At 37.8% G+C, this 26,817-nt stretch overlaps 1 protein-coding gene across 1 annotated transcript; it reads right to left on the reverse strand.

Moving 5' to 3' along the window:
- Positions 1-1,910: 1,910 nt before the first annotated feature.
- Positions 1,911-26,703, reverse strand: LOC140135891 (glucose-6-phosphate isomerase-like). Its single transcript, XM_072157554.1, has 12 exons — positions 26,497-26,703; positions 19,401-19,494; positions 18,500-18,688; positions 16,805-17,032; positions 10,702-10,818; positions 9,783-9,836; positions 8,968-9,192; positions 7,873-8,035; positions 7,009-7,085; positions 5,377-5,505; positions 4,326-4,468; positions 1,911-2,669 (listed from the first exon to the last, which is right to left on the reverse strand). The coding sequence occupies exons 1-12, from the start codon at positions 26,613-26,615 to the stop codon at positions 2,546-2,548; spliced, it is 1,662 nt and encodes a 553-aa protein (XP_072013655.1). The 5' UTR covers positions 26,616-26,703; the 3' UTR covers positions 1,911-2,545.
- Between the last annotated feature and the right edge of the window lie 114 nt (positions 26,704-26,817).

Genomic DNA, 26,817 nt, shown 5'->3' on the forward strand with positions numbered 1-26,817 from the left:
TTCAATAAACTTTGCGTTAAAAAATTAAGATTTATCAAAATATAAATATAACATTTAATGCTGTATTTTTTGTTGCATTACTTTAAATTGTTTGCAAAATGTAATGGAACTGCAATAATAAGACGTTTTTATATATTCAAGACATTTTGGTTTTTTTAAATCCACTAGAGTTGATGAAATTATTGAAACGGATTGTACTGACAATCTGTCCACCATTTACGACATACTACAAATTTATATTTTACAGTTTAGGCAACAATTTCATTTACACAATCTAACCCCATGGACACTACTTCTTTTCTTACAGTGCCCCTGATTGGTCAGTTACATGATATAATCATCTGAGTAACCAATCAAAATAGAGCTAGCACACTTCCCTTCAGCCATACTGGCCATTCTTACCACATCTCTGATTGGCTACATATATGATATAAGCCTTTTTTGTAACCAATCAAAACAGTTCTAAGATAAAATGGCCGGTAGAGTCCATGGGGGTTATGATGATTTTGACACTGTGCAATGAAATGCTAACCCTGATACTGGCTTCAGACAGTATTTTGTACAACTAAAAAACATTTACTTATGCAACATTGACATGGGTGCATAAACAAACTGGCCTGCATTATTATCACAGCACCAACCTTGGGATTCCTCTGCCACATAACACGAACATGAAATTTTCCAGTTATAGTTAAATCAGCACTATATAGACGGGAATTGTTCATTTTTTGTATCTTTCTGTATACAAAAGTGGACCAGGCTAACACAAGCAACTAGTGTCGAATGTCTCCTGAAAGCATTTGTTGTTGCACCTACGAAGTTGTGCTATGCTGTCAGTATCAATACGCTGTCAGGAGGCCCGTCTATTTGGCACTGATTGACTATAGTTTGACAAAGACAAGTTTTTACCTGTTTGATCTTTGACAACGTAGCCAATAATGTCACAAAATACGAGAACAAACAATACAAACATGTAAATACAAGCACAGAAAAGACCCTGGGAAAAATAAGAACACAACAGAAGCAAACAGATATTTATATACCACAGACCTGATATGCATATATATAAATTGCTTGTAATACTATTAAGAGTACACACTGGGTATACATTGCATTGTCCCATTATATGTAATCCTCTCTCCTGTCCTGTATGGAAATCTCCAAAAATATAACACCATTTGTGCGAGTTGGACATTCGTTCACCATGTATTGTTTTTGTCATGTTGGAAAGCTTCCCGGGAGTTTCCAGAATGCTTACCAAAAATTTCCTTAGTTAAGCATACTTGCAGTATATAATGCATAATCATACAAATCAACCAATCTGTAGCTCATGTGATATAACGTTGTTGGGCAGGAAAAACCTCATGTGTACTTGTGGCCCTTGAACATGTTTAAACAAAACTGCCAAGAGGTTACATAAGAGGTTTTGCTTTGCTCAGGGGCCAAAAATATGTTTTTCTGCCCAACGACGATAGACAATATTAAGACATATCCAGTTACCAAGTGTTAGATGGCACTTGCATGTGTAATTGTTTATCCTTGGTAAAAGGAATTTCACACAGGAATTTAATAGACACTACCGTGTCTTTCACCATGGTTTTATAATTATTTCTTATAATATAAACAAACACTTTACATATATCATAGCAAAATGTGCTATTACATTGAGATAAAGATCAACTTCCCTGAACGGGAATTTAGAATTAATAGTATTTTGTTTTTCAACACACTGGTGTAATTAATTCTTAATTGATTGATAATTTTTATTGAAAAATATCGTAACTTTTTCACTGGCATAAACGTGGCAGTAGTAATACTTCTACATTAAAAATAAGTCTCTATATAATGGATACTATATTTGAAGAAAATGGTTTATAGTACTGTTAGGAATTTAATGCAAATAAAAATAACCTGGGCTTTTTGTGTTACATGTATCTTCAATATGCACTCTTCGAGCACCAAAATAACTAAAACTAAAAAACACACCTCATAAACTATCAACCAATATGCTAATTAAGTAACAAATAATGTCCTTTCCATATATGCAAAGCAACAACATTGGGCTATTCCACTTAAAATACAAACTACCCCTGTAGAAGATTAGAAGCGGGAGTATGAATTTCAAATGGAATAAGTACATTAGCAGCACCATTTGCAACTCACCCCCCCCCGCTGTGGAAGATTCATGTTGAATCTTTCTCAGAGGGTGTATGAAATTCAAATGGAGCTGCCTAATGAGCTAATTCCATCTGAAATTCATACTCCCCCTGTGGTAGATATTTCCAAAATCTTCCACAGGGGTAGTGTGTATTTTAAATAGAACAGTCCATTGCTAACAGTTACTACTCTCCTGAATCCAAAATTGAATGAGCAACTTTTTCTTCACAAAATACCAAAAAACATGCAAATGGTATTTGACAATTTATGTATCCTATTTGCATAGTCTATCCCCTCCTTCAATCAACTTTTGATTCATGTTCGAGTTGATGTATTACAGGATCTTTGCCTTATGGTATTGGCTGTGTCACCATTATAACCTAGAGAGTCACTTGCTGTGTGATTTGATATGGTTGATAAGACCATTGGTAGAGCTGTCATGTGAACTCACAGGATCTTTGCCTCGTAGCTCAGGTTGGATGACTTTGGCTAGTTGTTTACCCAATTCAACTCTGTAAGAAAGGTTACACACAAAATGTATCAATTGAGAACACTGAGCCATGGTTACATAAACTACCTCATAGGGCAGCTATGTATTATCACTATCTTTGAATTCAGACGATCTTTAATTTTCAGTTCTTCTATCAGACAAAATTTAATAATAAAGTTTAAAATTTTAAAATACAACAGAGACACATTTTCCTAATAAACCACACATATAATAATGAATAGAGCCATTATGAGGTGAGGACACATGTTGTGGTGCAGGTGCTCACTATGTTAAAGGAATCTCAAATAATCCATATAATATGAAAATCCAAGTATTTGCCCCACCAGGTCAAACTAACCTGACTGAATAATTTTCCCGTTCCCACCAAAAACTGTTGTAAGAAAATACTCTTTCTGGCCGAGAACAGTAACTGACTGGAACAAACTATACCATTTTTCACCCTGATGTGGCAGTGACATCAACACGTTGAGGCAGCTGTTTCACTTGCATATCTATGCAGCATCATTAGGCAAAAAAAAAAAAATTTGTTTGCTTGAATGAATTTTAAAAATTGGGTCGGTCGGTCGGGAAAAGTTTTTTTGTTTTTGTTTTTTTCTTTCCCTGTTTAGATGGTCTTTTTTCCAGGTACCAAACATTGAATTTCCGTAGCTGTAACATCACGCCATGGTCCAGCATCTGTGCTCGCCACTTGCACCTTAAAAAATGATAGCTCTTCTACATGTACAATTCTCCTAGTGTTTTCTGCTTTTCAAAACTACCTACCATATTAATCAGCGTTTTCGGTCCTTGCTTCACCCGTACAGATAGCGCTATACTCGTGTTGTGTCCGCCATGTTTAAAGTGAAATCATATTTATACTGAGCAATTTGTGCTCTTAATAAAAGTAGCCTCGACAAACATGTTGAAAAAAAATAGTGCATGTTACTTCCTTGTCAAACTGTTTTCAAATTTTATCTACTTTTACCATATTTTAAAATCTGCTATATTGTATACATTCTTGTACGATATGCACGGTTATATTTTGCCTGTAAATAAACTCATCCCTAGATGCGCCGTCCGAAATGTGCAAGTGGATAGCAAGTTGTATTAGAGCTTAGACACTGAGGTGGTATACAAAATTGCGGAACCCGACAGTCAGGTACAGCCGAACACGTAAACATGCAGGAAATAGTATTTTACAACGTTTCTTTTAAATCATCAGTTTTTCAGACGAAAAATACGTGCCATTTTTGGGAAAATTGCAACAAAAAAAACTTTTTTCAAAAAAAAGTTCTACGGTTGGGACTGCCAAGACGGTCGGTCAGAGGAGAGCAAGCAAACAACTTTTTTTTTTTTGGCCTTAAGAGCATGCGTGTGAATGCTAGCACTTTAAGCGAAGGCTATTGAATTGAGGCTGTGCCTAATGACATGCGCACCAATGTCAATGCCAAAACAGGGTGAAAAATGGTGTGTACTACATCACCACAATACAGGACTCCCAACAAATTCAAGAAAGAAGCAAGCAAAAAGCTACCTAACACAACTCCAATAAAAGCATTCGGAATGTGCACACTATTGCTTTCCATCTGGTTTCATCTGCAGTTTGGGAAAGTTTCGCTAAAGACACAGATACCAAACACAAAAACGAAACAAGCTTTCACTGATTATCATGACTTACCCCCACTGGTCATAGGAGTTGATGTCCCAAATAGTCCCCTGGGTGAAGATCTTATGTTCATACATAGCAATCAGGAGTCCCAGAACAAATGGCGTCAGTTTCTGGAACAATATGGAGTTAGTGGGGCGGTTGCCTTCAAAAACCTGCAACAAAATGAATAGAAGGGAACAATTGCTACTTAAAAAGGAATGCAATTTGCACTACTATAGTTCTAAAGAAGGTTCTTTTGCACTTGCCAACTGTCTTTCATTGGTTCCTTATCGATTAACTTGGAATAAAAGAATCAAACAGGCATGCTATACCATAATCAAGCCCATTAAATATTGTGTAGAACCTCTGACATCCTCTGGTTAGTGAGGCATTAAATAAATGTTTTCCGATTGTGCTCAGAGACTACTAAATTAAAGGGATGTCAACCGAATATGATGGAATAGAGATATAGGAAGAGGTCCAATTACAGAAGCAGGAGGACCCAAAGAAAAACCTGCAATGACGAGCATGGATCAGCAACCAAGCTCAATGTCGGGAATTGAACCCGGGCCGCAGTGGTAAGAAGCGAGTAATAAGACCACTATACTATTACTAACCCAACCCCTCTTGACTTAACATCCTGTCAATTATGATCCTATTGTCCTGGTGTTGCTAATGTACATCTGCTCATGCTTTAGGTTGATAAAAGATGGAGTTGTGCCCATATATTGCACAAGACCAGTGCTACACAGAGTAACCTCTGCAACGCTCAAGCTCAAAATCGCAAATTATCCTTCAATTTCAAGCTCCTGCCAATAAATTCTGGAGGCACACTATTTGCTCTCCATGTGTGACAAACCAAAATGGTGGATTTACCATAGTGTTACGCACAGGGTAATTCTGAGTTGGTACTCTTTGGGAATAACCTCTATGGTGGATTTACCATAGTGTTACTAACAACAATTTTTTTTTTGTTACTCTTTGGGTATAATCTCTATGGTGCATTTACAATAGAATTAGTGGGGAGAATTACACACAGAGCAATTCTGAGTTGGTTCTAATCTCTATGCATGGTTTTTACCTTATGTGGCAAGATAAGCTTGATTTGATCCTCTGGCATGCCATCCTTCTTCAACTCTGCCTCTGCTTCCTCCCTAGTCTTACCCATCATCAAGGCTTCTGATTGAGCCAAGAAATTGGCCAGCAAAATCTGTAGCAAAGTAAGGAATATACGGGTGTATGTTCATGTGTGCAATGAATAAGTGACTGAATATGGCACATACAATCTACAGGAAATTGGGAGTTATTATTAGACACATAATTGTGACACGATCAAGGGAAATGAGTCGGATGTCGCTAATATTGATTTTGAAATATTGGCAAAGAAAGTGTTAAAATTCTTTTATATTGTTTCCAGCGGATTGATAAATTGACGTAACTTCGCAATGAAAAGTTGTATCAACATGGGGTTTTCAGTTTCTGAAAGCTCTAAATGTCCTCTTTAGAAATGTATGTAAAACTCATTTTCGACCAGGGTCGACATGTGACTCATTCCCCTTGATCATATCACATGATCGCAACACAAAGTCTATGGCATGTACTACCAATTCTAAAAGGGGCCTGATCCAGTTACCAGGGAGTTAGGTAACCACTTTGCTGGCAAATTAAGATGAGTAAAGAGGTTGACTTCAACACTATAATATATTTCTTTCACCTGGCACTAGATTGACTATTTCTAATCCGTTAGGCAACAAAAAAAGAAAACCCTGTTCTACAGGCCCGACCGACCCAGATTTTGAACAAATTGGGAAAAAAAATGTCCTGTTCAAATGAATGCCGACTCACATTTCGGAAATTTCACGAATTTTTTTTTTGTATTTTCTCAAATTGCAAATTATTTTCAGATTTTAGTGATTTTTTGGGTCATTTCCAAAACAAAAAAAGGCTGACCGACCGACCCTACTTGAAAGGTCCGTCCGCCCGTAGAACAGGGTTTCTTTTTTTCGTCGCCGCTTCCAAAACTCTCCAGGAAAAACCTTTACATTTTCCCTATCAATCTGGTGGCCTTTAGATGCTCCCTGACAGACTGAATTGAGATAAAGGACAAGAAATAGATCCTATTTGGGATAACCTGCTGATGTCTGGGGCGATACAACATGCTATGACATGATGACATCATCTTGTCAATCATATGAAGTCACCAGATAGGACTATTCTGATTATAGGCAAGATATCATCCAAGCATCAACATCTGCTGTTGAAAGATGCTAGTTGAGCTAGTGAAAATATTTCAGGTAAGCAAAAAATAGCGTACTGTTGAAGTTTAACTCTTTAATCATTTTATCTACCGCTACGTATGAAGAACACTGATTTTTAAGAAAAATGCTGTTTCCTAATCATGTTAAATACTTGTTTACAATATCAAATGTTTTAAATTGTGTCAAAAACAGACTGGTACTCCTTTATTTTACAAAAACAATTCTTTGTGACAAATGTGTTTTGTTTAGTGGGTAGTTGTTGCTAGGGATGTCATGAAATCCAATATTTGTCCAGGGTTTTATTTGTTGAGAGTACAATTCCCATTCCTGAAGCTGTTATCATTTTAAAATAGCTTAGTTTAAGCTTTCTAATTTATTGGCTGTGCCACATTATTGATGCAAAAATCGAGTGGCTTGCCAAAGTGTTTGAGAATCGCTTATTTGACGTAGCTTACCTCATGATGCAGACCATTTTGGATAGGATTCTGGGTTTCCACTGGTGCAAGGAAGTCAGCAGGGACCAGGCGAGTACCTACAAATATGAAACAGATATAAGCAAAAATTGATGTCAGATATTCTTTGACAAAACCTTGAAATTTTTCTTTGACCACTGTATGTCACCTACCAGTAATCTGCTCTTAAGATTGTTCTTCAGTGCTTTGAACGACGTTTTTATAATCTGGTGCACCTGTTAACAAATTTTTGTATGCAATCTTTAAAATTATAATTTGTTCATTTCATGCATGTTTGAAAGTTTGTATATTTTGATATTTTTCAATACCTAGATAGTTAGTCTTTTGATTAGAGTCAATATTGTTGTGCAATTTTGTGCTTTTCTAAATGTAATACTTTTTTCTATATAGATGCAAATTTTACAACCAAGTCCACCTAGGCAATTGTTTTTATGACTCGGGGGGGGGGGACTTAACACAAATGACTATGGGTACGCTTCCCTGGAAAGACCCCTTTTTGGATTTTGCAGCTCCGAAACACCTCCAATATTTGACCAAAATAGAGCTCCGAAAGACCCTTGATTTTGATAATTTCAGCTCTAAAAGACCCCGAAATTGCTCATTCTTCATATTTCTGGGTTTTTTCCAGACGATTTTCAACCAGAAAGCCAAGAAAGACCCTTGATTTTGACTGTTTGCAGCTCCAAAAGTCTCCCATTTTACTTGTTCGCAGCTCCAACAGACCCCCTTTTACCGGTACGCAGTCAGCTCCCAAAGATCCACCACCTCAAAATTTTGGGGGACATACCCACCAAATGTTTTTGATGTGCCCCCCCCCTGGATTAGACTCCATACCAGTCTGCTTACCTTGATGTATAAGTTGATAGAATGCATGTTGCCCATTAGTACCTGGTTCACCCCATACAATAGGTCCTGTGGTGTAGTCTACTCTATGACCACTGCGTGTCACATATTTACCATTAGACTCCATATCACCCTGTTGGAAATAAGCTGCAAACCTATGCATATACTGTAACAGAAATGAAACATAACAAAAGACAAATTTAAGTAATTGGATAGCAACATGTGCACAGTATTCTTTGTGGGACCTGAGAGCACATCAGACACACCAAATTGCATTCTGAATACGAGGAATGTCCTGATGATATCAAATAAGTTAATTTGCGATATAATGCAAATGTTATGGCAAATTATTAAAAATTTATATTCTTTTTATTTTTGATGTTTAACAGTACTCAAAATACGTTTGTGAAGGTTGTCATTCATCCAGGTATAATCAAATATAAAATTAAACTTGTTAAATCTATTCAACTGGACTCACGGTTTTTGAGAGGCAGCGGTTTCACACCTTATCCTAGGTGCATCTTCAGGCCGCCTGTTGGTCTGAAGATGCACCTTGGATAAGGTGTGAAACCATTGCCTCTCAAAACTGTGAGTCCAGTTGAATAGATTTAACAAGTTTAATTTTATAACAGTACTCAAAGTAAACTTCGTAAACCTAATGATATGTACTGAAAGTGTATGTAGCTGGGAAGAAAAGCTGTTTATCACTTAAAAATTTTGACCATTTATATAGAGATTGTGCATATGATGTATCATACCCTAAATATGGCGGACTACTCAAATGCACTCAACAAAAGCATGATTGCAATCTACCGCAAAATAGTTCGTCTCACACACATAACAAATGCACTGCGATCAAATAGGGTGACGACAACATTTGATTGAATGGACTGCACGTCACTGCGCCATGATTAAGGTGAAGGACACTGGTTCAAAAACTTTGTTTGGAGACAATCAATAAAAGCATGCAGGGCCTCGATTGAAGATATTATTGAAGATATTTTCCCAAAAGACCTAAAATTTTTATTAGATGTTTTTAGGTATTCATTCTATTGATGTTTATAGAAACTAAAGCTGTGCACAAACAAACATACAAACCTGATCATATGGTAGCAATGCATGCGTCTCTGCACCACAGAAGTTATGATACCACACACCCAGCATAGCCAAGATCACTGGGATGTTCTTCTCCAATGGGGCTGTGCGGAAGTGGTTGTCCATGAAATGAGCTCCAGCTAAGAGTGACTCAAAGTTGTCCATGCCGACGTACAGAGCTATTGATAGGCCGATGGCTGACCACAATGAGTAGCGACCTCCGACCCACTGAAAATAAGTTTAAATTGGAAACTGTGTAAAACTATCATTATATGTGTAGTAATTAATTAATTAACCTGCATTTACTTTGCTTGGAATAAACTGGATTATTTATAGAATGAAAATGGTAGCAGTATACTGTAAAACCTTGTCTACAAGCATATAGAGTGATTCTGATGAAAGCTAAATTAATCCAGGCACCATTATGGAGTTTGAGCAAATAAATTACAGATCCAAGCATATACAAATAAGTATTATTGTAAGACCAATCTATTGTATTGGCATATTACCGCATGTATCGTATTAACTTAGCTTTCATCAAAAACACTGTATGCTTGTAGACGAGGTTTTACAGTATTAGATCTGCAGATTAGGTGCATTTAGGGCTTGTAAATATTGAACACTTTTTGTGAATCAAATTAATGGTTTATTTCATATAACCATACACTCCTGGGAAGATTGTAACCTTTTCTGATGTCAATTTGGAATAATAATAGCACAACGGTAATATAAAACAATTTATTTATTTCGTTTACAGTTGCACTCATGTTTGAGGGTATGTGGTTGAAGTTGAATATGTACCAAATTAACATACTTACATCCCAAAATTCAAACATGTTGACTTTGTCAATACCAAATGCTGTAACCTTGGCCTGGAAAAAAAAGGAGAAATGCAAAATGGTGGTTTTTTTTAAATTCATGATTAAAAACATACAATTTACATTGGGAAGTATAATGGTTATGGTATTCAGCAAATTCCTTCAGCGGGGTCCATCTGCTCTTTCCAATTATCATGTAGAAAGAACTAGGTCACACGTTGCTACGCAGGTTTACCAGCGAATGAGGTGCCGATGTGATGATAATGTGATTCAATTAGCCAATCTGGACCCCACTTCAGTATTTATGCCATAAATAGCACCAAATAGGCAGAACACTGAAGTACCTTGCTGAAACCTATAGTTGATTTTAAATGCTGAGTAGACCAAAACTCCTATTTCCACAGTGTCACACATTGACTTTGTTGGAAGTCCTGTCATGACACATTAAGGTGGTTATATAGCAAATTTAATATTTTATTTGAAAATTTATGGTCCATTTAGAGCAAATATTTGTCCCAGTCAAAGGGCATATCTGGTCAAAATTGTGCTCATTTATCACAAATGAGATGTTTATACCACTGGAAACCTCTGGCTACATAATGTTTATGTACCAAAAATTTCTTGCAGATTAATTCGTTTATCGAAAATATCGTCAAATTTGAATTTCGTTCTGGTATACCAGTACGAAATTACAACAGTGGCCAATGGAGCAGTGTAATACACATAATCATGCATAACTCTCAAACGCAAAATCGGAATCAACTGAAATTTTGGGAATAAGTTTTTTCGTGGATATCTACTGAAAAATGTTATAAAAAGAGGATGCTAGGATCACAAAATCCTCCTTTAACCTCAATTTATTTTCTCCAGCACCACTCTCCCCCTCCCTTTTCACTCCACTGATAAAACATACACTCACCTCATTTGTAGAAAGAGCAACAAAATGCTTAGCAACAGCAGCATTATCCTTGGCTTTTTCCAGGAACCAGGATTTTGCTGAATTTGCATTGGTGATAGTTTCTAGAGTTGTAAATGTCTGGGGAAAAATAATTAAAACTGATAAATGGATGGTAAACCATTAAATAAGTATGTGACACAAACCATAAAAGTAAACAAATTGGATACACAACTGCCTTGACATCCCATTAAAAATAGATTTCATTCAAAGTAATCTATATATATACAATAACTTCTATTATTTATATTCCCCATTAACAGAGCAGAGCATTTCGTGAGCCACAGCCTCCCCCCCACTTGTCTCCCGCCTCCCCTCACCACCACCATCTGAAACCTTTAGCAACACAATGCTTGTTTCCAAAAAGTAAATTCTTGCAGATTTATTCGCTTGACAAAAATATCGTCAAATTTGTATCTACAATGTATGTTCTGTTTACAGAACAAAATTTCAACACAGTGGCCTAGAGCCTGTGTGATACACATAATCATGCACTTAACTCAAAATTGCAAAATCAGAACCATGCAACTGACATTATGGGAATAAGATTTTTTGTGTGGATATCTACTGAAACATACCTGTAAAAATGGAATGATAGAATTACAAAATACTCCTTTTACATGCAAGTATTATTTTACTTGAATACAATTATCATTCAAACCAAAAACTGTATATTCAGAAAAATAATAAGTTGGCCTGTACCTATAAAACCCCAACAAATTTCTGGATATGAGAAAGCAAGTTTCTACACAACATTTGACCATTTGTGAAAAAAAAGTTGCTGCAAAATTAAGTTGCTTTACAGCAATCAAATGCTGTTATGCAGCACCTGACACCTGCCATTTAATTACAGAATTAATGATAAACTTTCTTATTTCAGTTATGAATCCACTTTTCAAAATTAAAATTACATATGTGACCAGATCTATTCCAATCAGGCTAATGTCGGCAATATAGGCCAGTAAATCTAGCATTTTCTAAGGAACTAATTGCAACAGAATTTTTTTCACCACAATGCATTTCCTTGAGGTCCCCAAAGTACCATACTAAAAGTCCCAAAATATCCAAGTATGGGAAAGGTGCCTAATTTGCATAAATCCAAAATGGCCGCCAAAATTTCAGAAAAATCTAGATTTTGATATATCTTCACTTCTAAATGGCCTATTACAATGGCTTAACTTTCTAGGAAAGGGGTTTTGGACACAACAAGTATCATAAGATAGATTAAAAATTGATTACATAAACAGATCATCGTTATATTTTCAAAATGGCCGCCAAAATCTTTTTACACACGTAATTAACACATCATTTTCATGAGAGAATAGCAATATTGTACTTGGAACAAATTGAAACCTATTTTTTTTTCACCACAACACATTAATTTGAGGTCTCTTGACACCAGACTAAAAGTCCCAAAGTATCCAATCATAGAAAAGATGCCTAATTTGCATAAATCCAAGATGGCTGCCTGTCAAAATTCAGAAAATGTCAACGTCGACATATATCTTCACTTCTAAATGACCTAACACAATGATTCAGGTCTTATGGGATAGGTTGGAAAATGATTACACAAATGAATCATGAACAGCTCCACAATATTCAAATATTGCAAAAGGTGCCTAATTTGCATAAATCCAAAATGGCCACCTGTCGAAATCAATAAAAAAATATAAACTTTGAAATATCTTTACTTCCTAATGACCACGATGACCAGTCTGATGGTTTGATTTTCAAGGATGTATATAATTATGATATTGTACGAGCCTGTAGAATGTAGAATCCTCCTGCATTTCTCAGAAAGCAGTGTGGGGAAAGAATTATGCCAAGAAGACTGCTAGAATTGTCTAAAATTAACATTTTTGACATGAAAAGAAAAAATCCTACTTGTGTGATGTAAAGCATTTACATTACGAAATATTCATATTTCATGGCAGCGATAATCTGAAAATCGTTTTTTGACCTGACATGTCTCCCAATACATTCATTGAATCCACAAACTACATTATATAAAGTTTAGCTATTGTAATGAAACTATTAGTGAGGGTGACGGTGTTGAATTTTGGAAATACCTACCTACCTACCGTGCATATCTGTACCTGCTGCCTTACGTAGGAAAAACTTCCACATGGCCCGTAGCAATTTCAGCTTCTTCCACAGACCACCTGGTGCCAAGTCTATCCAAGTCCCTCTGAATAACACTCTTCCAAGTTGTCCTAGGGCGTCCAGGTCTTCTTTTTCCATGGGTGGGATTCCAGAAGTAGAGATTTCTTGGGCCGCATTCGACTCTCATCCAATCTGTGCAGATGGACAAACCACTGTAAGCATCGCTTTCCTATGATAGTAGTAAGCTTCTGTTGTTTCGTCACTGATGATCTTATGAAGTCGTTGGTGATATGCCGGGTCCATTTGTTGCGAAGAATTTTCATTTGGCATCTCATATCAAATGCATCTAATCTGGACTCATCTCTGTCAGTGAGGGTTCAGCATTCAGAAGCATATAGAAGGGTAGAGAGAACGCATGCACTATAGAATTTCATCTTGGTGTCTAAGTTGATATACCGGTCCTTCCACACCTTCTTAAGTTCTTTAAAAGCACCAGATGCTTTGCCACTCCTATGATTCAGCTCCTTAGTATATGATCCATCAGCACTAAAGTATGCTCCCAGATACTTAAAGCGACCCATGACCTTGATGAGACCTTCATCTCCCATTGGAACCAACGGTGCTGAGCTCGAACGACCAAGTGATGGCTTCAGTTGTATCTGTCATCTTGGCATCAGAATCTTCTATAGGAGGGCTATGTCAGCATAGTCTGGATCAACCAGTTTTACCTCCGGTACCTCAAGCTTCGCCTAGGTTGAAGGGTTATACTTTTCTTGCTCTCTATACTGAAGTCGATGGGAAAGTAGTGGTGACCAAATATCACCCTAGCTGTCTTACGCCAGTGACTATACTGAAGAATTTGGAAAGGGAGCCCTCTGATTTGACCACACATGTTGTGGCATGAAAAGAGTTAATTATGATGTTGATGATCTTCCTTGGGATGCCATAGATGTGCAGGATTTTCCATAGAGTTGGTTGGTGAGTCAAAGGCAGCCTTAAAGTCGATGAAGTTAATTATAGCTTGGTAGCTGTTGGTTCAGACATTTCTCGATGATTTGGTTCAGGCCGAATGTTTAATCCTGGCATGAGCGTCCCTAAAACCAGCTTGGTCTTCCCTCATTCTTACGTCAACGTCATCCTTCACTCTTAGAAGTACGATTGTGGAGAAAACTTTGCCTACAATGTCCAGTAGAGTGATACCACAGTTATTGCCACAGTGAGAAAGGTCTCCCTTCTTTGGTAATGGAAGGATTATGTCTTGTCCCCATTCTCCTAGTGTTTTCTCGATTCGCCTTTATCAGTTTACAAATTATCAGCAACCATTCTTTGACGTTGTCGCCACCATCCTTGAGAAGCGAGTGGGAGGATGTTATCAATGCCCGGTGCTTTGTTTCGTTGGAGCAGGCTAAGTGCCTTGTAAAGTTCTTCTATGGTTGGTGCATGGTTCCGTATCAATTTTCAGTTCTTCGCAAGGATTGAACCTTGAGAAGTTTAATAACTCACTGGGCTCTTCAGCGTTGAGCAGGTCTTCAACAGATTCAACCCATCTCTACCAACAAGAACATTCTTCAGCTGGTAGACTTCTCTCTCTCATGTTGTTTTTACTTGAGGCTACTTCCAAGTCATCAGCGATCTTGCTTGTCCAGGTCTTTTTGTCATTCTTAAGCAATTCTTTTGTGTCTGTTGAGTTCACGGTAGTCACTATCCATTGCTGGTTTTACTACCTTTCTCTTGTCAATAAGCTTCTTTGTCTCGGTTGAGATCCAGCCTGCCTTCTTCTTCATTCTGAATCCAAGGTGTTCTACTGATGCTCTATTTACGGTATCAACAAATACATTCCACTCTTCATCAACATCAGTATTAGCATCTAATTCAGCCAATGCATGGAACCTTCCACCGATTTTAGCATTAAAGCATTTCAAAACATCACTCTCTAGCAGTTTACTGGTGTCATATTTTACGTGAATGGTAGTAATTGCCAGGTTATGGTCACTTCCAACATCAGCTCTTTTGTACACTCTAACGTCTTTTAAGGAGTTACGCCATTTCCGGTTGATTAAGGTTTGGTCAAATTGGTTGAATGTCCTTCCATTGGGAGAATTCCAAGTTAACTTATGGATTTTCTTGTGTGGGAAGAGTAACAATCCTACAATAAGATTGAGTTCTTTGTGATTGTGTAATGTTGGTGGCCATCTTGGGTACATTTATTGGATTTATGCAAATAAATCTTTCCCATCATTTCCCATAATACTTATATATTTGAGAACTTTTAGAATGTTGTTCAGGGAACTCAGATACATTGTATTAAGCATAGGCGTAGTTGTACATAGTGATAATGGTTGTGTAAATAGGCCTATGGCCATTTTTGAAAATATCATTCTCTATGGTCAGTTTATATCCTATTCCATAAGAATGGTTGTGTCCACAAACCAAAAGTTAAATCATTGTAATAGTCCATTTAGCATGTTTAGAAGTGAAGGTATGTCCAAATCTACATTTTCTGAATTTTGGCAGGCGGCCATCTTGGATTTATTCAAATTAATCATCTTTTTTGATACTTGGATACTTTGGTACCATTAGTATAGTATTCAAGGGTTCTCAAATGATTATTGTGGTGAAAAAAACCAATGTTTCAGTTGTTCCAAGCTATTCTACAATACGAAATGATGTGTTTCCTGTGTAAAATACAGATAATTTACATTTTGGCGGCCATTTTGAAAATATGCTAATGATGCTGCTGTGTAAACATTTTGTAACATATCCCATTAGACTCTATGTGTCCAAAAAACCCTTCCTAGAATGTTAAATCACTGTAATAGGCCATCTAGAAGTGAAGGTATGTCAAAATTTTGATTTTTCTGAAATTTTAGCGGCCATTTTGGATTTATGCAAATTAGGCACCTTTCCCATACTTGGATATTTTGGGACTTTTAATATGGTACTTTGGGGACCTCAAGGAAATGCATTGTGGTGAAAAAAATTCTGTTGCAATTAGTTCCTTAGTTGGCCCCCAAAAGTGCTAGATTTACTGGCCTAATAATGGAACTGAGATATAAGCAAAAAATGAGGAGAAAAACAATTAACAAAAACAAAAGAAAATAGACATGTCAAAGGTTCATAACTTTGCAACCAAGTATTCAAGAGACCTGGGGATTCAGCATTAGTAATTGTATGTACTGAGCAAGTTATTAATGGTACATGTAGTAAGTAACTCAATTTTCAAAATTATTGACTTTAGCCTGAGTGGACCAAATTGGGTCACATATTTATAAAGGCCACACAGTCATAACACACACACACACAAAACAATACCACCATGCCTCAGTGGCAGTTAAGAATGTCTCAAGGGCAGTTGAGATTGGATAAAAATTTCCTTTCTCTTGACCCAAATGGTGATGAAGCATGAAAATCTTTTCAATTGTACACTCTTTCAGCTAAGGAAAAATTGTGTGTTTACAAGGTCAATTTTAATCACAAAACAGTTTCAGTTGGTGATATAAAATTGATCAATATTGCATCTTATCTACAATTTTAGCTAGATAAAGATGCCACTCATATTTTATCTCCCGATAAAGATAAATTTTGGTCCTCTTCTGTCACTTTCTCACACATTTTTAGATAAGCTTGAAACATGAATGTGATAACATTTTCAAAATGTTTAAGACATGTGTCAATGAAGGCCAACCATTTTTTTCCTCCAAAATTTCACATTACATTTCACTACCTGGAGAGAAGTGATCAAAAATTGAATTCCCTCCTGAGGTTGGTATCTGTCAATGAGTTGACCAGATCACAAGGATGTCATATAGCTATAGGCAGTATATAACACAATGGGTGACTTTGGAGAACCACTGGACCTATTCTGAAGTGCTAGGACCATTCAGAGTGAATTTGAAAAAAAAAAAAAATTGGAAAAAAAATATGAAAAATTGAAGTTTTTAACAACATGTCAAATGCAACCTACCTTTGAAGCAATTACAAATAGCGTTGTCTCCGGGTCCAGCTTCTGCAGAGTAACAGCAGCGTGCGTCCCATCAATGTTGGATATAAAGTGACATTTCAAGTTACCACCGTATGGTTTGAGAGATTCAGTGGCCATCAGTGGACCCAAATCAGAACCGCCGATACCGATATTGACCACATCGGTCATTGCTTTGCCTGTGTAGCCCTTCCACTCTCCACTTCTTACCGACTGAAAGGTGCAAATTATAAAAGTGAAGAAGTCAATTGCCAAGTTTGAAATTGAGACATATTGGTTACAAGTTACAACACAATGATGACCTAAAATAGAATCAGTATTAAAGCAATATTATAACATTTTCAAACAAAATAGATTAGCATTTCTTTGCCATAAAATGTTAGCTTTTACTGTCAGATATATCCCTTTTATTTTTGAGCCGAACAACTACGGCAAAGCAAAGAAAATTGGAATTTACTACCAGCGCACATATGTCGCCAATACGTACCACTCCTTCGGTCATGTTGTGGTATGACCCTTTGTTGTGTATATCACCGTCCCGCACACCGTGACGTACTGTGTGTTATGAACATCGTGTATGCGTTCGACTAATAATTCCATCGTAATAATAAAGCGCTGAATCAGCCATTTATTCAAAATCGCGGATTTTGACAAAACTACAGCACTTAGAATCTTGATTTTTGCAGGGTATATTGGTTTAATAAAGTACAATTTAATCGTGTAAAAAAGGAATTTTAAAAATTCAGTGAGGGCGTCTTCCTCAGCAAATGTTATAATATGGCTTTAAGTAATAAATGACTGAATGTTCTTAGTCATCCAATAGTTTTTCAACAGAGTTTGGAATTAATACTGGAAATTACTTTTTGCAACTTTGCTATGTTACGTCTGGAATCACCAGACCAATCATGTGACCAGTCCAGCGGGTCAGTTGCCCGATGAAGTCTGGTGGTTCCAGATGCTATGTAGCAAAGTAAGTTCCAGTATTAGATTTATTTCCAAACTTTGTTAGTATTAGGTAATATTGGAACTAGGATTTGGATTTTAAGGAAAATGACTTGTGACATTGGACAATAGTTTAACTGCTCTTCTTCATCACTCTCGATTAGCTCAGTTAGTACAATGTAGTTCCGGTGATCTGAAGGTCCCTGGTTTCCTCCCGGGTAACCGGGTAACCCTTAATAGGGATCTGGGTAATTCTTGAAAGTATTTTTGTTCCTAACAGTTTTTATTCTAAAGGTTCATTTGCTGAAAACGCTCTTCTATGGAAGACCATAACCCAAAAAGGTTTCTGCATAAACATGTTTGTCATATTCAAAGCAATGACTTTCAGAATAATAGGTCGATCCTTCATGTAATTATTTCGTGTAATCTAATCCTAACTCTAACCCTAATCCTAACCCTAATCCTAAGCCTAATCCTAATCCTAATCCTAACCCTAATCCTAACCCTAAACTAACCCTAACCTTAACCCTAACCCTAACCCTAATTTCGTGTAAAATTACATGAAGGAATAACCGAATAATAACCTTTTGGAGTAAAACCTGTCGAAAGCAAGACTTTTCAGATCAAAGACCATTCAGAATAAAGTACTTCCAAAGAAAAACCATTCAGAACAAAAACACTTTGGCACATAGACCTGCATCCACCCTTATGTATGTGTAACCCATGAAAATTCCATACCTCTGTGAAAGTTCTCATTTGCTGCAATACTCGGTTGACATCAGGCATTACGTCTTTGCCGTTGACTTCAATTGGTGTATTAGACCGGTTCCTCAATGCAATATGCAGCACAGCACGGTCTTCGGTAAAGTTGATCTTTGCTCCGCCAAAGAGTTTGTCACGTGCTGCTTCGATGCCTCTGGCTCTGGCCTACATGTAAGATAAAAGAAGATTTACAATGCATTATCATTCACCTACATGCTCAAGCTTTTACATCAGGGCTTGAGATTGGAACTCCAGTTTCCTTTCTCACCAAGTAAGAGTAAAATTGTACAATTGTGTTTGGGAGTGGCCTAGCTTCTCTCTTTCTTCTTTTCCGTGCTATTTTCTTCCATTTCTTGCTTTGTTTAATCAAAACTATCTAGGCCAGCATGCATTTGATTAGCCTACACTGGCTATCCAGGCTTGTGCTGTTTTATAGTATGAGCTTGGAACGGTCCATGGATTTCCCATGGATTAGCATGTGTCCCTCACGGACCAACCTGGGTAAACCCGGGGTAAACAAACAAACAAACAAACAAATGTAGGAAAGCAGCGTGGATACTGATATTGGACTCTGTCATTCTTGACATTTGCTTAATAAGTAATAAGTTACCTCTTTCAGAGTCTTGGTTAGCAGCGACGTAGCTTGCGACACCATCACGGCGGCTTCAATCAGCGTATTGTTTACAATCCTGATGTAGGAAGTTTAAAATTTTGCAGAACTCCAGGTCTTTCTAAAAGTTGATGAACATGTATAAAAAGTTGCGATGATGCCCCCATCCCTGCCCCCCCCAATCACCAAAGGCCAAAACATTTTCCCATTTCCCATCCACAGGGGTAGTGTGGATTTTAAATGGAATAGCCTAATGGATCAACTTACCAGCTGCATAAGCAAGTCCAGAACTTCATCATTAATCTGATTCTTGGAGTAATCCAGAAGAAATTCTCCATTGTCACCAGTATCCAGCTTAAGACTGAAGAAAATGAAAATGAAGACAACAAAGATATCAAAAGAAGGTACAGCAGAAGGGAAGAGTAGAGGAAGAACAGATGGGCAGTGGCTTAGAGTCAAATGGTTCCCATAAGCACCCACATCTCCCTGCCCCCCCCCAAATTGATCTGAAAATTTAGAAAATCCCATAGGAAAATTGCCAAAAAATGGCTTGTGCTCCCTCCCCCATCAGACCCGGTGCCCATGGCCAGTGCTCTCCCCAATATGATGACCCATGCTACGCCTGGCACTGAGAAGGGGAGGAGAAAAAATCCAACATGAATATTAAAATATCTGTTTCTAATAAATACAAGCTAAAACACTCTCCCATTTGCGCAAATAGATTCATCAGGATTGTCCATTAAAATTATATTAAAATGTTCTCAAACAAATCCAAATAAAGGTGATGTTAACATACCTCAATGACGTTTAGTGCTGTAACACAGCACTTTCTCAAATTGAATGACCAGCTTTGACCTTTGGCGTCGGCTGCTTCCTGTTGGTAGCTGGACGTAGGTGGTGCTGTCAATAACTGATCATAGATGTGCGGAAGGAAGTAGTTCCCACAATCCCTGTTGAGAGTATTAGCCTGCCCCTCTTCCTTATCCATATTGATTCTTTGATGTGTATCCTTTTCCTGTTAGTTTCAATGTCTCTTATTTTGGCTTCTTCCCAGCCTATCACATGATTGTCCTCGGCGACATGGTCCGTGAGAGCGGATTTCTTAGAGGCGCTGGCGACAGATGTTTTTCTTTGGGCCCTGGTATAAGGTTTTTCTGAAGCCAGGTCCGATTCAGTTTTATGTTCTTTCATCCTTGTACCGAAAAGTCTGCAAGTCTCTCCGATATAGGATTTGGGGCAACCTAGGCAGGGAATTTCATACACGCAATCTGCTGTTGTTTTGGTATCCCGTTTATCTTTGGGATGCACCAGGTGATTTCTAGGCGTTTTGTGTGGTTTAAAGTTCGCTTGGTAGCCGTGTTTTTTGAAAATTCTTCTAGTCTTTTCCGACAAGCCCTGCTTATAAGGGAGGCACACAAAGCCACGACTTTTGGTGGTTTGAGATTGGTCAATAGAGAGCTTGCGAAATGAAGTTACTTTAACTTTAACTTTAACGTCTAGAGGATTATAGAGGATTGTGTATTCAAAACCACCTTGGTTTTGAATACATAATCTTCTATAATCCTCTAGACGTTAAAGTTAAAGTTAAAGTAACTTCATTTCGCAAGCTCTCTAATGACTTTTGGCTTACTGGGCTCCTGAACCTTTTTAAAGGCCCACTCCGGGTAGCCGCAACGCGTAAGGGCTTCCTTTATTTTTTACTCCTCCGCTCTCACGGACCATGTCGCCGAGGACAATCATGTGATAGGCTGGGAAGAAGCCAAAATAAGAGACATTGAAACTAACAGGAAAAGGAGACACATCAAAGAATCAATATGGATAAGGAAGAGGGGCAGGCTAATACTCTCAACAGGGATTGTGGGAACTACTTCCTTCCGCACATCTATGATCAGTCTTTGACAGCACAACGTACGTCAGCTACCGACAGGAAGCAGCCGACGTCAAAGGTCAAAGCTGGTCATTCAATTTGAGAAAGTGCTGTGTTACAGCACGAAACGTCATTGAGGTATGTTAACATCAGGGTCTTAGCTAGCCACCCGTCTGGCCGTCATTTTAGATGGCCAGTTTGCTCCTGGGACGGGCAAAGTTAATACCTTTGACAGATGCTATATTATAAATTGTATGTTTTGAGAAGCTAATTGCCCTTTTTAGTAGAACCAATTGGTAGAACAAGGCCATATCAACACATATTTGAACTCTTTGATCCCCCAATGGGCTATAGATGTCAGGTAAATGTTTTAAAGGTCAAATTAGGACAGGCAATTTTATTCAAATGACGGGCAACCCTCAATTTCTAGCTAAGTCCCTGGTTAACATCACCTTTATTTGGATTTGTTTGAGAACATTTTAATATAACTCTCCCATTTGATTCATATGTGATAGGCATCATTGAAATGCACTGATTCCATACACTTTCAGCGTGTTTCTATTGAGCAAACGGTTGCGGGTGAATTCGGGGTGATGGAAGCAAAATCAATATTTTTTATTAGTTTAGAAATACTAACCACATCCTCCTGATTATTATTTTGAAATACCGGTAGTACCGTATTCTCTTTAATTAAAGCCCTCTCTAATAAATACCTAGTCTGCCATTTTTCAGCCACAAGACCCACAAAAGTTTTACTGTGATATTTGAATGAATTCTTTGTCAAGTCCACTTCAAAATAACCACAACAAATGTCACCAGAGGCCATTACTATTCACAGGACGATACCAAACTTTGGCCAATTCACAACAGTTAACTAGTACTGTACTCTCACTAGTCTTAATGCTGATCTGCCAAAAATGATAAAGGACTCTTAGCTTAAAAAGAATACGTATTCCACTTTTTTGCAAAGACCTATCGCACTGGCCGACCGATCGCATAAAATCACGTCTGTGTTACGCTTTGCTACACAGATTGATCGGCAAATGAGGTCCTGATGTGATTCAAGCCAATCAGAACTAACTGTAGTAACTACAAATTTCGACTTGTTCTCAAGGTGTAGTAAGTACCATACATGTAGGGTGTCTTCAGTGAAAACTCTTTTCATTTAAAATTAGTATATGTTGCAAAATATTAATTTTGACAATAATTGACAATCTGTTTGAACTATCCATATTCAAATCCGTATCATACTTTGTGGTGAAAAATGATTACAAATGTGTAATTTGCAATCAGAGCAAAGACTTCTTCGTTGCTTGAGAAGTCTAGCTACGAATTTGCTCTAGTCGGATTCGCTGAAGCATGACACTGTGTAAAGCAATGGAAGTTAAGAAGTAAACACAGCCGATCATGATGGGTGATCGCATCACAAATGTTGCTAAAATTGCACTTCAACAAAATTTTAGACTGTTCAAAATATGCAAATTTTACTCAAAAAATACAGTTGACTCATCGAAATAACTTTCATACAAATTTCAACATTAACAAATAACATCCATTGCAAAAAATGGTAACACTGTCCGACCAAAAAAATGATAGCAACGTACTCTAGCATCGAATGCGTAACTATCGTGTGCAAATTCGAAGCTAAGAGTTCTCGAGTAACTTCTTTGTTCCGAGGGCTAAGTAGTACAGTATACCCTGTGTGGGTAAGTCATACTTCAGTATGACTTACCCTGAACGTCCAAATATACGCGTAAGATATAGAGACATTGCACGAGAGCCTGCCAATTTAAGCTTCCTATAATATCAATTTCATTTTATATACTGAAGTCACAAACTTACAAACTTCAATATGCACTTCAAATACTGCAGACCAGCTGTTAATCATTACCGATCCTTTAGAATAAATAACTCTTGTTGTTGTTTGATGCAAAATGTGATTTCACTTTTCCGTTTTCCTCCATGAACTGTCAAAGTGTGCGGAAATGGTGCAAGGCATTATGGTCGGTATCTAATAAGTTAAATATGCAAATAGCTTATGAATATTTAATAGATCAACGTCATCGATTTATTAAATACTCGTAGACGCTTATAATGCGATTTGTGATCGCTGGCGATATGAAAAATAGATAATTAATATTTTAATATAGATTTCAGTGTTGCCAAGTCAGCAGTCGCTCAAAATTTATAGAGAAGTATGACCTGACAAGCAGGATGACACTAGCCAGGTTAAATGTCGCAGTTCAATAAAGAGATGATATAGAGGCCTTGCATTCGTTTATCGATTGGCTCCAAACAAAGGATTTGAAGCGGTGTCCTTCACCGTAGTTATGGCGGAGTGCAGTCCATTCAATCAAATGTTGTCATCAACCTATTTGATCGTAGTGCAGGGTTATGTGTGTGAGACGAACTGTCACGGTAGATTGCAATCATGCTTTTGTTGAAATGCATTTGAGTACTCCGCCATATTTACGGGATGATACGTCACATGGAAGGCCTCTATAGGCCTACCACCGATTTGCGGAAACAATAAGGGAGCGATCGTTATTTACGCCACGGGGGGGGTCTCCCAGTCAGAACCCCCCAGTAAAACCACAAATTGCAAAAAATTGTCCGTAACATTTTTTTGTTTTCCCCGCCCTGAAATTATTTTTCTACTCAATGCCCCCCTAAAAATTGGTGGCGCCGCCATTGAGGGGGAACCCTAAATTTTTGTGTGGGCTTTGAGGGGTGAATTTTTGGTAGAAACAGGAGGGGGGATGTTTAATTTTCAATGGAGTAATGCGGAACAACAAGGGGAATCCCAGGGGGGATGGTTGATACATTCACCCCCCCCCCCAATGTTGACGTCTGGTAGGCCTAATGGGTGTCTGTCCAAGTTGACCTCATTTTTAGCCCAAATAGTGCAAATTGCGCACCTCGTACCCTTGGCTTGCCACAAATTGTTTGCGCTGCAGTTTCCCCCCCCCCCCCCCGCATACACACCCAACCAGTGTATAATCCCACCCACGGAGGCACTGACTCAAAATGTGTAACGGGGATGTGCAGCCACATTGACCCCCATTTGAACTCCCTCGACCCTCTCACCCCCTAATTGTTTGTTTTCTTGAAGTCCCCCTTTTTTCACAAATTTGTGGGAACATTCTGATAATCTCTCACTGAATGATATCAGTTTTTCAGTAGGCCTAGACTATTTTGTCTCGATCCAAAAATGTTCCCAGTCTTATTGAATAATCCATTTTGGGTCAAATTTTTCCCAGTTTCACTGAAACACCCCTTTTCCGGGGTCTAGGCTTTCACCGAAAGACCCCTAGTTTCGAACTGCTGTCCGCATATCCCTGTCACTTGAAAGTCAAGTGCCCCGCACCGAAAAAAAGTGACACGTTTTAGATTGTGAATGTTCATTACATTTTCATATACAAAATAAGTGTATCCACATCAATGTGGCATCACCAGTGCCATTCCTCTCATGGCTTCAATAACAAATCGTATATTTCTCGAGAGGCCAGTCTAAAGGTATCAGCCAAAATCGGGACGTTATTTGGGCGCACTAGTCCTAATGTTATTGTTTCTTTTGCCAGTCGTTTAACACGCAGCAGTCGTTTAAAGTTATTTCACGCCGTCGCAGTGTGGAAGATGTGTCAGCCAGGCCCGAAACTAGTGGAGGGGACAAAAATCCCAAAATGCCGACAAAGTGAACTTCTTTGAACCAAATAGGCCTATCCCATTTGTAGCGTAGGCAGTGCAAAAGCGTCTTTTTAAGTCAACAAACGTCCAAATTTGGGAGCCAAAAATATATATTGTTCAGGCTGGGGGGGGCACTTGTATTTCAAGGTGGACACCATGCTCATGTAAAAAAACAAGTAAAATGGGTTGTTTTTCAGCATTGGGCAAGTACAGCGCTGTACCTGTTTAGGGTGTCAAAAACGCCAAAAATCAGGAAAAAGGGTATACTTTTTCAAGCAAAATACTTGCTTAGGCCTTTTTATGGTACCAAAGTTTATGCATCAACTGCTACTAAATATGGGAATGTACAAAGAACATATAAATAATTATGACCACAGAGGAATAAACTATATTCATCATGTTCATATCTAGCAAACAGACACGTTGTTCCTTCCTCCTCCCTCCCTCCCTCCTCCTCCCTCCCTCCTTCCTTCCTTCCTTCCTTCCTTCCTTCCTTCCTTCCTTCCTTCCTTCCTTCCTTCCTTCCTTCCTTCCTTCCTTCCTTCCTTCCTTCCTTCCTTCCTTCCTTCCTTCCTTCCTTCCTTCCTTCCTTCCTTCCTTCCTTCCTTCCTTCCTTCTTTCTTTCTTTCTTTCTTAATTTCTTTCTTTTTTTCTTTCTTTCTTTCTTTTTTCTTTCTCTATTTTTCCAATCAAAACAGGATAACATTTTGTTAATCACAAGAAGTCATAAATGTAGCCTATTGTCTGCAATCGAGAATGTCGACTGCAATAAAACGACTGGACAACAAAAACTATTTTAAGGTATTGCCACACAACCTGTTTTGGTAACATTCTACAATCGTTGTCACCAAAATCAATACACACACAAATATATGCAAATCAAAATTGATCTGACAACGTCAAGCCTGGTCAAAGGTCAAACCTGGTCATAGGTTAAATTTCAATTTCTTTTGTCGTAGTCGAGATAGCATGGTGAGGCAATCTTTCTGCAGAAGAATTTGTATCAATTTTGCTGATCAATATAGTGGCGATGACCAGTGTTTACGTACATTGAGGACCTACAGGTACGTTTGTTCGTGATAGGGTACATTATATAGCTGTACAAATTGTACAAAATATCAATTTGACAGTGAACTCAAATTGTTTACAAAAATATATTTTTCCATACGTTGTCATTGTAGTGCAGGGTTATGCATGTAGTAGTACAGTGTCAATGCACACTAAACTGCGGCAACACATAGAGAGCACTTTTTGGAGCTCCTGGCGGGAGTTTCAATTATTGGAACTGATCAGAACCCCACTTCATGTTTACGCCATAAACTGCGCCAAATCGGGCAGTGCGAAAGATCTTTGCAAAATGCTGTACACTATCAAATCAAATCAAATCCAAATCAAATCAAATTAATTTTATCCAATCATCATGAAAACAATATACAATGAATTACATGAAAAATAACTATCATGTGCAAATTTAAAGCTAGAGTTCTCAAGTAACTTTTCTGTTGCTTTTGTTTGGCTAACACTAGTCATACTTAGCAAGTTCATGTTAACAATCGACAATATATACCATGATTAAACATGCTAAAGTATTTACTAAATTATATGCAGTCTGCAACCAACTTTATGCAAATACTCCGACATATACCTTTAAGTATTGTACTACTTTCTAACAAAGCAAACACACGGAAGCAAACAAACGCGGAAGTGAAATAATCACCTGGATGTTCACCAGGAAGTTAAAATCCAATGAATGTCCTCAATCATCATTGACTCAATGCTGAACACACAGGTAAGCTTACATTCACTCACCTATATTTATCGAATCTTTTAGGGTCAGCCTTAAACATCTGCAGTATATTCAGCTTGCCACTGGAATCCGTATGATATTTTTTGAGCTTTCCCCATACTGGATCTTTTGTCAAAGCCATTTTCAATAACAAATTTAAGCAAAATTTGATAACAACTTTCGCACGTAGATCAAGACTTGCAGCGCACGCTGATCCAGAGACCGGTCAGCTGTGGGTTGTTTCTAGACAGTGAATGTCTTGATGAAAATATTTCCCTAGTTGTTAAAAATTATTCACTTTTCCAGTTTTAAATCAATTACTTTTATCAGTATATGGAATTATG

The sequence above is a fragment of the Amphiura filiformis genome, chromosome 16 (assembly GCF_039555335.1).
Source record: "Amphiura filiformis chromosome 16, Afil_fr2py, whole genome shotgun sequence".
NCBI classification, from domain to species: Eukaryota; Metazoa; Echinodermata; class Ophiuroidea; order Amphilepidida; family Amphiuridae; genus Amphiura; species Amphiura filiformis.